Source organism: Bison bison, unplaced genomic scaffold, assembly GCF_000754665.1.
Source record: "Bison bison bison isolate TAMUID 2011002044 unplaced genomic scaffold, Bison_UMD1.0 scf7180017864308, whole genome shotgun sequence".
In the NCBI taxonomy this organism is placed as follows: domain Eukaryota; kingdom Metazoa; phylum Chordata; class Mammalia; order Artiodactyla; family Bovidae; genus Bison; species Bison bison.
The window spans coordinates 415,834-428,009 of record NW_011494880.1 but is presented as its reverse complement, the minus strand read 5'-3'; the positions used below and the strand labels follow the sequence as shown (position 1 = coordinate 428,009).

The 12,176-nt window shown below is 38.2% G+C and overlaps 1 protein-coding gene across 4 annotated transcripts in view; it reads left to right on the top strand.

Annotated features, from left to right (window-relative positions):
- Nucleotides 1–6,845, top strand: part of LOC104997412 (UDP-glucuronosyltransferase 2A1-like) — a 55,467-nt gene extending 48,622 nt beyond the window's left edge. For 3 of the 4 annotated variants that reach the window (XM_010852132.1, XM_010852129.1, XM_010852127.1), the window contains one exon: nt 5,565–5,874. In XM_010852132.1, coding sequence (XP_010850434.1) covers nt 5,565–5,844 — 280 coding nt within the window. In that variant the 3' untranslated portion in view covers nt 5,845–5,874. Of the gene's footprint in view, nt 1–5,564; nt 5,875–6,805 lie in introns of those variants that run through there. The other variant, XM_010852128.1, reaches the window with a different exon arrangement.
- The last annotated feature ends 5,331 nt before the right edge of the window (nt 6,846–12,176 follow it).

Here is a 12,176-nt window from a genome sequence, read left to right as displayed (position 1 = left end):
CCCCCAAAAAAAATAAAGTCTGTCACTGCTGCCATTGTTTCCCCATCTATTTGCCATGGTCCTTCTAGTGAAAGTTATGGTTCTTCCAGTAGTCAAGTATGGATGGAAGAGTTGGACCATAAAGAGAGCTGAGCGCTGAAGAGTTGATGCTTTTGAACTGTGGAATCGGAAAAGACTTGTGAAAGTCACTTAGACTGCAGAGAGATCCAACCAGTCAATCCTAAAGGAAATCAGTCCTGAATTTTCATTGAAAGGACTTATGCTGAAGCTGAAGCTCTGATACTTTGGCTACCTTTTGCTAAGAACTGACTCATTAGAAAAGACCCTGTTGCCCAGCAGATAGGACTCGAAAGTGGTTGACATACAGTTTGGGAAAAAGAAACTAGAGACAAAATTGAAGATTTAAAGATGGGAATGGAAAACTCAAGACCTTCTGAATCAAGAGCCCTGTTCTTCAGAGACACATCACTTTTATTTAGCGTCTTGGCATGCAGAAAGTATCTGTTGTGCCACAATAAAATCAACCTCCTGTGTCCCTGATCACATCTCTCATTTTACTGATTATTTTGAGCTGTCTTTGTTATGTTCTTGTACAAGATCATAGGCCCGAATATGCCTTGGGAAAACATCTTGGTGTGTGCAGAAGCAGCTTTCTGAACTTTCACTGACCAGCATTTCAAGGTCCACACTCTTTTTCCTTAGTTTAGCAGACCATGACAACCCCAACTAATAACTTGATGTACTTTTGTTTAGATTATATGGTATTGCTATATTTTGCTTTTATTATTTTCCCATGGTGTGTTTCTTAGGGCTTAGCCAGAGCAACAGGCAGCTGATTATTAACACCTGCAGGAGGAAAAGGGGAAGACAGAGGATGAGATGGTTGGATGACTACACAGACACGATGGACATGAATTTGAGCAAGTCCTGGGAGATGATGATGGACAGGGAAACCTGGATTGTTGCAGTCCATGGGGTCACAGAGTTGGACGCTACTGAGTGGCTGAACTAAATGGATGCGACTGGATGCCAAAATTTTCACTGTTGAATGTTGAGTTTGAAGCCAGCTATCTCACTCTCCTCCTTCATCTTCATCAAGAGGCTCTTTAATTCTTCTTTGCTTTCTTCCATAAGACTGGTGTCATCTGCATACCTGAGGTTATTGATATTTCTCCTAGCACTCTTGATTCCACCTTGAACTTCATCCAGCCTGGCATTTCTCATGATGTAGTCTGCATGCAAGTTAAATAAGCAGGATTACAATATACAGGCTTGACACATTCCTTTCCCTATTTGGAACCAGTCTGTTGTTCCATGTCTGGTTCTAACTGTTGCTTCTTGACCCACATACAGGTTTTGCAGAAGGCAAGTACGGTTAACTGGTATTTCCATCTCTTTAAGAATTTTCCACAGTTTGTGTGATCCACACAGTAAACTCTTTAACATAGTCAATGAAGCAGAAATTGATGTTTTTCTGGAATTCCCTTGCTCTTTCTATGATCCAGCAGATGTTAGCAATGATCTCTGTTTCCTCTGCCTTTCTAAATACATTTTAAGCATCTGGAGATTCTTGATTCATAAACTGTTGAAGCCAAGCTTGGAGAACTTTGAGCATTACTTTGGTAGCATGTGAGATGAGTACAATTCTGCAGTAGTTTGAACATTCTTTGGCATTTTCTTTCTTTGGGATTGGAATGAAAACTGACCTTTTGTAGTCCTGTGACCACTGGTGAGTTTTCCAAGTTTGCTGGCATATTAAATGCATAACTTTAATAGTATCATCTTTTGTGCTGTGCTTAGTCGCTCAATCTTGTCTGACTCTTTGTGACCCCAATGACTATAGCATGCCAGGCTCCTTGGGTTTGGAAATAGCTCAGCTGGAATTTCATCACCTCCACTAGCTCTGTTCATAGTGATGCTTCCTAAGACCCATTTGACTTTGCACTCCAGGATTTCTGGCTCTGGGTGAGTGCTCACACCATCGTGGTTATCTGGTTCATTAAGATCTTTTTTGTATAATTCTTCTGTATATTCTTGCCACCTCCTCTTAATACCTTCTGTTTCTGTTAGGTCCATACAGTTTCTGCCTTTATTTTGCCCATATTTACATGTAATATTCCTTTAGTATCTCTAATTTTCTTGAAGAGATCTCTAGTCTTTCCCATTCTATTGTTTTCCTCTATCTTTGAATTGATCCTGTAGGAAAGCTATCTTATCTCTCTTTGCTATTCTTTGGAACTCTGCATTCAGATGGATATATCTTTCCTTTTCTCCATTGCCTTTCACTTCTCCTCTTTTCTCAGCTATTTGTAAGGTCTCCTCAGACTACCATTTTGCCTGTTTGCATTTCTTTTTCCTGGGAATGGTTTTGATCATGGCCTCCTGTACAGTGTTATGAATTTCCATCCATAGTTCTTCAGGCACTCTGCATACAGATCTAATGCCTTGAATCTATTTGTCACTTCCTCTGTACAATCATAAGTATTTGATTTAGGTCATACCTGAGTGGTCTAGTGGTTTTCCCTACTTTCGTCAATTTAAGTCTGAATTTGGCAATAGGGAATTCATGATCTGAGCCACAGTCACCTCCTGGTCTTGTTTTTTGCTGACTGTATATAGCTTCTCCACCTTTGACTGCAAAGAATATAATCAATCTGATTTTGGTATTGACCATCTGGTGATGTCCATGTGTAGAGTTGTCTCTTGTGTTGTTGGAAGAGGGTGTTTGCCATGACCAGTGTGCATTGTCTGGGCAAAACTCTGTTAGCCTTTGTCTTTTGTTTTGTCCTTTGTTTTGTGTCCTTTGTTTTGTACACCAAGGACAATCTTGCCTGTTACTCCAGGTATCTCTTACCTTCCTATTTTTGGATTCCAGTCCATTATGATGAAAAAGATATCTTTTTTTGGTGTTAGTTCTAGAAGGTATTGTAGGTCTTCAAATTCCGCTTCTTTGGCATTATCGGTTGGGGCATATACTTGGATTACTATGGTTTTGAATGGTTTGCCTTCAAAACCACAGGATCTTTCTGTCATTTTTAAGATTACACCCAAGTTTTGCATTTTGGACTCTTTTGTTGCCTATGAGGGCTATTGTATTTCTCTAAGTGCTTCTCTCCCACAGTAGTAGATGTAATGGTCAGTTAAATTAAATTCACCTGTTGCAATCGATTTTAGTCAACTGATTCCTAAAATGTCAGTGTTCTCGCTTGTCATCTCCTGTTTGATCTCTTCCAATTAACCTTGATTCCTAGGCCTAACATTCCAGGTTCCTATGCAATATTGTTCTTTACAGCATCGGACTTTACTTTCACCACCAGTTCAGGTCAGTTCAGTCGCTCTGTTATGTCCGATTCTTTGTGATCCCATGAACAGCAGCATGCCAGGCCTCCCTGTCCATCACCAACTCCTGGAGTTCTCTCAAACCCACGTCCATCGAGTCGGTGATGCCATCCAGCCACCTCATCCTCTGTCATACCTACTCCTCCTGCCTTCAATCTTTCCCAGAATCAGAGTCTTTCTAATGAGTCAGCTCTTCGCATCAGGTGGTCCAAAGTATTGTAGTTTCAGCTTCAACATCAGTCCTTCCATGAAAACCCAGGACTGATCTCCTTTAGGATGGACTGGTTGGATCTCTTTGCAATCTAAGTGACTTTCATAAGTCTTTTTCGACTCCACAGTTCAAAAGCATCAACTCTTCAGTGCTCAGCTCTCTTTATGGTCCAACTCTTCCATCCATGCTTGACTACTGGAAGAATCATAGCTTTCACTAGAAGAACCATGGCAAATAGATGGGGGCTCCAAAATCACTGTGGATAGACTGCAGCCATGAAATTAAATAAGCACCAGGTTCCATCAGTGTCTCTTAAACATCACATCTTATTTCTTTGCTATATTATCAGTGTCATGTTATCAAAGCTTACAATGTACTTATCTTGTCCATGACCACAATTTCCAATATCATTTACCATTAATTTCATATTTATATGTACTTAATGATGCAGTTTATGTTTTAATAGAGTATATCGATATCTTTTATTGAATTTTTATCTGATAGTTTGTTTCTGCGTCTGTCTTGGAACTTCTGTCACTATTATTTGTTTTCCTGAGATATATTCAGAGGTACTTATTCCTTATATTCCTGTGTATTAGGAAAGGTTTGCCTTTTTAAAAAAATGAAAGGGCAGCAGGGCTTTGTTTATTTTTTTATGTTGTATAGTTCTCCTCCTCAAAACTTTTTACATACTTTCCCATGATTTTCTACAATATAATGTTCTGTATTCTCTGTCAATGATGATTGCACTTTGGTGTGGGTAAATAACTTCCCTCCTTCTCAATACCAAGAAAATCTTGCTTCTAAGTCAGCCATTCAAAGCCTTCAGCCAAAATCCTTGTGAGGTCTTCTATTCTTTGACAGAAGTTAGAAGGGGTAGTGTTCTATGCATTGCCATCCTTCCATCTCACCACTGCATGTGCAGCCCTCCATTATTGTTGTTGTTCAGTCACCCAGTCATGTCTACTCTTTGCAACCCCATGAACTGCAGCATGCCAGGGCTCTCTGTTCCTGACCATCTCTCAGAGTTTGCCCAAGTTCATGTTCATTTTAAGTGTTGCCATCCAACTGTCTCATCCTCTGATGCCCTCTTCTCCTTCTGCCCTCAATCTTTCCCAGTATCATAGACTTTTCCAATGAGTTGTCTGTTCTCATCAGATGACCAAAATAGTGGAGCTTCAGCTTCAACATCAGTCCTTCCAGGGAATATTCAGGGTTGATCTTCCTTATGCTTGACTAATTTGATCTCCTTGCTATCCAAGGGACTTTCAGGAGTCTTCTCTAGCACCACAGTCGAAGGCATCAGTTATTTGGCATTTTACCTTCTTTATGTTCCAGCTCTCACAATGGTATGGAACCACTAGGAAGACCGTAGCCTTGACTATTCAGATCTTTGTTGGCAGAGTAATGTTTCTGGTTTTCAACACATAGCCTTCTTTAGCCTGAAGCAAAAATGCCAGCATCTGTTCAGTCTCAGGCCCTATTTCTTGCCCAGAGGGTTGCATGAAGCTTTTTTGCTTTCATCTGAAATGTCAGGACCATGAAGATCACAGACTGAAACCATTTCCTGTTACTGCTGAAGTCTTGTTAACACTGACACTCCAGCCCAAACCTGGGGAAGAGTGAAGGAGTGGGGAAAGGGTTTCTTTTTCATAGACCTTCCCCTCCATGCTGCTTCCTGTCACTATGATGTTCCCAATACCACACTCAGCAAGTTAGATCAAAATTCTGTATTCTCAAGCTACACATTCTAATAATCATCCTATTTCTGTACTTTCAGAATGCTATTTTCAATTGGCAATTCTATTCTCTCCCACTTCTAATAATTACTGAGACTATAAAGCATCCAACACTTTCAAACTGATGAACCATCACAGCTAGAAGTATCTGAAGAGGAAACAAGTTTTCATATGCTTTTCATATTCTTGGTGATATCATTTATGACACAACTTATCATATAATTATGCAATATATTTTTAATAATATAAGTTGCTATTTATATATTCAATTTTAGCTATAAAGAGAATGCTATGAAGTTATCAAGAATTCACCACGATCAGCCTGTGAAACCCCTGGACCGAGCAGTCTTCTGGGTTGAGTTTGTCATGCGTCACAAAGGAGCCAAACACCTTCGACCAGCCTCCCATGACCTCAACTGGTTCCAGTACCACTCTTTGGATGTGATTGGCTTCCTGCTAGCTTGTGTGGCAACTGTTGCATTCCTGGTCACTAAATGTTGCCTGTTTTGTTGCTGGAAGTTTGGTAAGACTGCAAAGAAGAAAAAGAGAGAGTAGCCTTCTGCTTTTTTTTTAGATATAAATTTATTTATTTTAATTGGAGGTTAATTACTTTATAATATTGTATTGATTTTGCCATACTTCAACATGAATCTGCCATAGGTATACATGTGTTCCCCATCCCGAACCCCCCTCCCTCCTCCCTCCTCGTACCATCCCTCTGGGTCATCCCAGTGCTAGAAACCTTGAAAGAGTCCATCTGAATAATCCAGCCACTGATTTGAAAAGATTTCTCTCCTGTTCTTCTGGGTCCTTGTCCATTCCTAAAATTATCATGTCAAAGATCAAATACTCACTCCAAAAATTTGCCACATGATTCAGAATTAAGGTTTAAAATAATCTATTCTTTAAAAAGATATGACAAATGAATAAACATTTGGAAATTGTTACCATTAAAAACTTAGTGCTTTCCTTTATTCATTGCTTTTAGTTCAACCAGTTGAGATGTTGTTTGAGGCCTCAGGAACATAATGATTCATTCTATTTCCATACTGATCAAGTTGAATATTTCCTGAATATCTAACATAATTTAGGGTTCAATATGCAATAATTATTTCATACTCTCTAAAAGAACTATACAAGGACTAATGTAGAGCACACTCTAGCCAGAGCTTCTTTGCCAGTCAGGAAAATCAGAAGCCTGTTAGGATTTCTACTCTACTGTAAAGCACATTTTACACCACCAATTTTCTTCCATATCACACATTAGACTTTTTCCTTCTTGGAATACAAAACACTATTTTTTTTGTCTTTCATTTGAAGACTATTCTTCCTTTGGATATTAATAATGATAGTACTTCATTTGTATTATAATGCTTCTTGACTGCAGAGAACTAGCTGTTTATTGCATGTTGGCATGGCTATTGGGATGATGGACCAAAGTAAAATACCTACACTTTTAAACTAACTTAGGTACAATAAGGCTGTATAACATCCTGTTTATTTAACTTATACGTAGAGTGCATCATGTGAAGTGTTGACCTGGTTAAATCACAAGCTGGAATCAAGATTACTGCAGAAATATCAACTTCAGATACACAGAGGATACCTCTCTAATGGCAGAAAGTAAAAAGGCCCTCTTAACGAGGGTGAAAGAGGAAAAGGTTGGCATGAAACTCAGCTTTAAAAAAGGTGAAAATCATGGCATCTGGTCCATCACTTCACACAAATAGAAAGGGGAAAAATGGAAACAGTATTTTTTTTTTTTTGTCCTCCAAAACTATTGCTGGTGGTGACATGAAATTAAAAGACATTTGCTTCTCAGAAGAAAAGCTATGACAAACCTGGACAAAGGTCTAGTAGTGAGGTTTTCCACATAGGCATGCATGTATGTGAGAGTTGGACCATAAAGAAGGCCTAGCAGTGAAGAATTGATGCTTTAGAATTATAGTGCTGGAGAAGATTCTTGAGAGTCCCTTGAACTGCAAGGAGATCAAACCAGTCAATCCTAAAGGAAATCAACCCTGAATATTGACTGGAAGGACAGATGCTAAAGTTTAATCTCCAATACTTTTGCCATCTGGTAAGAAGAGCCGATTCATTGGAAAAGACGCTGACTATGGGAAAGATGGAGGGAAAAAGGAGAAGGGGGTGGCAGAGGATGAGATGGTTAAATAGCATCACTGACTCAATGGACATAAATTTGAGAAAACACTGTAAGATTTTTGTAAGCCATCAGGCTTCCCTGCTGGCTTAGTAGTAAAGAATCTGCCTACCAATGTAGAAGACTTGTGTTTGATTCCTGCGCCAGGCAGATCCCCCAGAGGAAGAAATTGCAACCCACTCGAGTATTCTTGCTGGGAAATCCCATGGACAGAGGAGCCTAGCAGGCTACAGTCTATGGGATTGCACAGAGTTAGACATAACTTAGCAACCAAACAACAACAATGGGAAACAGTGAAGGACGGAAGAGATTGATGTGCTGCAGTCCATATGGTCACAAGAGTTGGACATGAACAACCACAAAAAAAATTACTTAATTTTAATCCTTCATTAATTTTACTTACAATATAAATATTGCAAAGAAGAAGCAAATTGTTTAGAGTTTCCACTGCAAATACTTTGGACAGAAAATGCACTTCTAATAAATGCTGTTTTCTATGGGGTTGATTTCTCCATCAGAAACTCAAGAGTTCATCCATTTCTTTCTTTTCCTTGGTCTCAGTATTTCTCCTGGTCCTCTCATGACCTGTTCTGTGAGCACTATTCTAAGCACAAGTACTGGCTTCTTATCAACTAGCATCAGCCTGAAACCTTCATCAAATATGAAGACAGTTGAATTTAAAAAGTAAAGTTGTCTCTAAAAACAGAATATTCTTTTTCTTTCCTTCTGTAATCCTGTAGGTGAATGTGGGGGGTTCTGCTCATGTCTTTGTTTTGAAATTCCACCAAATTCTCCACTTAAAAAATATTTCTTTATTTACTTTCTAAAAAAACTATCTTCAATATGCTTTCCAATAATTTGTTGACAAGGAAAAAAAAATATTCATTCTAACTCAGATGATGTTATGTATTAACCAAGTTCAGTAATGGTTTACCATGGACTTTGATATCTATAAATTAAAAAATAGACCTAAAATAACTAAGAACAAATATGTCTACCAAATGTAAAAATAGAGCAAATATAAAACTATCAGGATAAATAGAAATGATTTGGGAAATTATTTGTCTTTTTACAGGTATTAGAACAAAGTAATCATAATTTATTATTAGCTGAGTAGTTAAATGTAAGGAAATATAGGAGCTAAAAATATGTTTTCTCAATTTTATGAAGCTTTGAATAATTAAATAATTATATTGCTTTAAGGAACAGAGCTTAAAAATGCAAGCACAGATGGAACTTGCTTAAAGATATTATGCATGCAATTACAGCAATAATATACCATAATCCTAATTATCATAGAAAATATGATAATAACCTTTCTTATAATTGTCTTTATTTTTTTAATTAAAAGATAATTGTTTTACAGAATTTTGTTGTTTTCTGTCAAACCTCAACGTGAATCAGGTTTAGGTATACATATATCCCCTCCCTTTTGAACCTCTCTCCCATCTCCCTCCCAATTCCACACCATTAGGTTGATATAGAGGCCCTGCTTGAGTTTCCTGAGCCATACAGCAAATTCCCTCTGGTTATCTATTTTACATATGGTAATGTAAGTTTCCATGTTACTCTTCCCATACATCTCACCCTCTCCTCCCCTCTCCCCATGTCCATAAGTCTATTCTCTATGTCTGTTTCTCCATTGCTGCCCTGCAAACAAATTCTTCAGTACCATTTTTCTAGATTCCATATATATATGTGTGTGTTAGAATATGATATTTATCTTTTTCTTTCTGACTTACTTCACTCTGAAGAATAGGCTCTAGGTTCATCCACTTCATTAGAACTGACTCAAATGTGCTCCTTTTTATGGATGAGTAATATTCCATTGTGTGTATGTACCACAATTTATTTATCAATTTATTTGTTGATGGACATCTAAGTTACTTCCATGTTTTAGATATTGTAAATAGTGCTGCAATCAACAATGGGATACATGTGTCTTTTTCAATTTTGGTTTTCTCAAGATATAGGCCTAAGAGTGGATTTGCTAAATCATGTGGTGGTTTTATTCTTAGTTTTTAAAGGAATCTCCATACCATCTTCCATAGTGGCTTTTCAATTTACATTCCCATCAACAGTGCAAAAGCATTCCCTTTTCTCCACACTCTCTCTAGGACTTATTGTTTGTACACTTTTTGATGATGGCCATTGAGATGGGAATAATGGACCACCTGACCTGCCTCGAGAAACCTGTGTGCAGGTCAGGAAGCAACAGTTAGAACTGGACATGGAACAACAGACTGGTTCCAAATAGGAAAAGGAGTACGTCAAGGCTGTGTATTGTCCCTCTGCTTATTTAACTTATATGCAGAGTATATCATGAGAAACACTGGGCTGGAAGAAACACAAGGTGGAATCAAGATTGCCGGGAGAAATATCAATAACCTCAGATATGCAGATGACACCACCCTTATGGCAGAAAGTGAGGAGAAACTAAAAAGTCTCTTGATGAAAGTGAAAGAGGAGAGTGAAAAAGTTGGCTTAAAGCTCAACATTCAGAAAACTAAGATCATGGCGTCTGGCCCATCATTTCATGGGAAATAGATGGGGAAACAGTGGAAACAGTGTCAGACTTTGTTTTTTGGGCTCCAAAATCATTGCAGATGGTGACTGCAGCCATGAAATTAAAAGACACTTACTCCTTGGAAGGAAAGTTATGATCAACCTAGAGAGCATATTGAAAAGCAGAGACATTACTTTTCCAACAAAGGTCCATCTAGTCAAGGCTATGGTTTTTCCAGTGGTCATGTATGGATGTGAGAGTTGAACTGTGAAGAAAGCTGAGTGCTGAAGAATTGATGCTTCTGATGTATGGTGTTGGAGTCTTCTGATGTATGGTGTTGGAGAAGACTCTTGAGAGTCCCTTGGACTGCAAGGAGAGCCAACCAGTCCATTCTAAAGGAGATCAGTCTTGGGTGTTCATTGGAAGGACTGATGCTAAAGCTGAAACTCCAATACTTTGGCCGCCTCATGCGAAGAGTTGACTCGGTGGAAAAGACCCTGATGCTGGGAGGGATTCGGGGCAGGAGGAGAAGGGGACGACAGAGGATGAGATGGCTGGATGGCATCACTGACTCGATGGATGTGAGTCTGAGTGAACTCCGGGAGTTGGTGACGGACAGGGAGGCCTGGCCTGCTGCAATTCATGGGGTCGCAAAGAGTCGGACACGACTGAGTGACTGAACTGAACTGAACTGAACTGAATTGAATAATGAGTGATGTGAAGCATCTTTTCATGTGTTTGTTAGCCATCTGTATGTCTTCTTTGGAGAAATGTCTCTTTAGGTCTTTTTCCCACTTTTTCATTGGGTTGTTTGTTTTTCTTGTATTGAGTTGTATGAGCTGCTTGTATATTTTGGAAAGTAATCCTTTGTCTGTTGTTTCATTTACTATTATTTTCTCCCATTCTGAGGGTTGTCTTTTCACCTTGCTTATAGTTTCCTTTGCTGTGCAAAAGCTTTTAAGTTTAATCGGTCCTGCTTGTTTACTTTTGCTTTTATTTCCATTACTCTAGGAGATGGGTCATAGAGGATCTTGCTTTGATTTATGTATTCGAGTGCTCTGCCTATGTTTTCCTCTTAGAGTTTTATAGATTCTGGTCTTACATGGAGCTCTTTAACCAATTTTGAGCTTATCTTTTTGTATGGTGTTAGAAAGTGTTCTAAATTAATTCTGTTACATGTAGCTGTCCGGTTTTTCCAGAATCATTTATTGAAGATGCTGTTTTTATCCCATTGTATATTCTTGCCTCCTTTGTCAAGAATAAGGTACCCATATATGCATGGGTTTATTTCTGGGCTTTCTATCTTGTTCCATTGGTCTATATTTCTGTTTTTGTGCCTGCACCATGCTGTCTTGATGACTGTAGCTTTGTAGTATAATCTGAAGTCAGGAAGCTTGATTCCTCCAGCTCCATTCTTCTTTCTTAAGACTGCTTTGGCTATTTGGGGGTCTTTTGTGTTTCCATATGAATTGTGATTTTTTTTGTTCTTTTTCTGTGAAAAATGCCATTGGTGATTTGATAAGGATTGCATTGAAACTGTAGATTGCATTTGGTAGTATAGTCATTTTCATAATATTGATTCTTCCTATCCAGAAGTATGGACTGTCTCTCCATCTGCTTATGTCATCTTTGATTTCTTTCATCAGTGTCTTAAAATTTTCTGTGTACAGTTCTTTTGTCTCTTTGGGTAAGTTTATTCCTTGATATTTTATTCTTTTTGTTGAAATGGTAATTGGGTTGATTCCTTAATTTCTCTTTCTGATTTCTCAATGTTATTACATGAAATGCAAGTGATTTCTGTGTATTGATTTTGCAACTTTGCTAAATTCACTGATTAGCTCTAGTAATTTTCTGATACTATCTTTAGGGTTTTCCATGTACAGTATCATGTCATCTGCAAACAGTGAGAGCTTTACTTCTTTTTTTCTGATCTGGATTCCTTTATCTATTTTTTTCTACTCTGAATGTTATAGCTAGGGCTTCCAGAACTATGTTGAATAATAGTGATGAGAGTGGACACCCTTCTCTTTTTCCTGATCTTAGAGGGAATGCTTTCAGTTTTTCACCATTGAAAATAATGTTTGCTATAGGCTTATCATATATGGCCTTTACTATGTTGAGGTAGATTCCTTCTATGCCCATTTTTAAAAGAGTTTTCATTATAAATGGGTGCTAAATTTTGTCAAAGACTGTTTCTTCATCTATTGAGATTATCATATG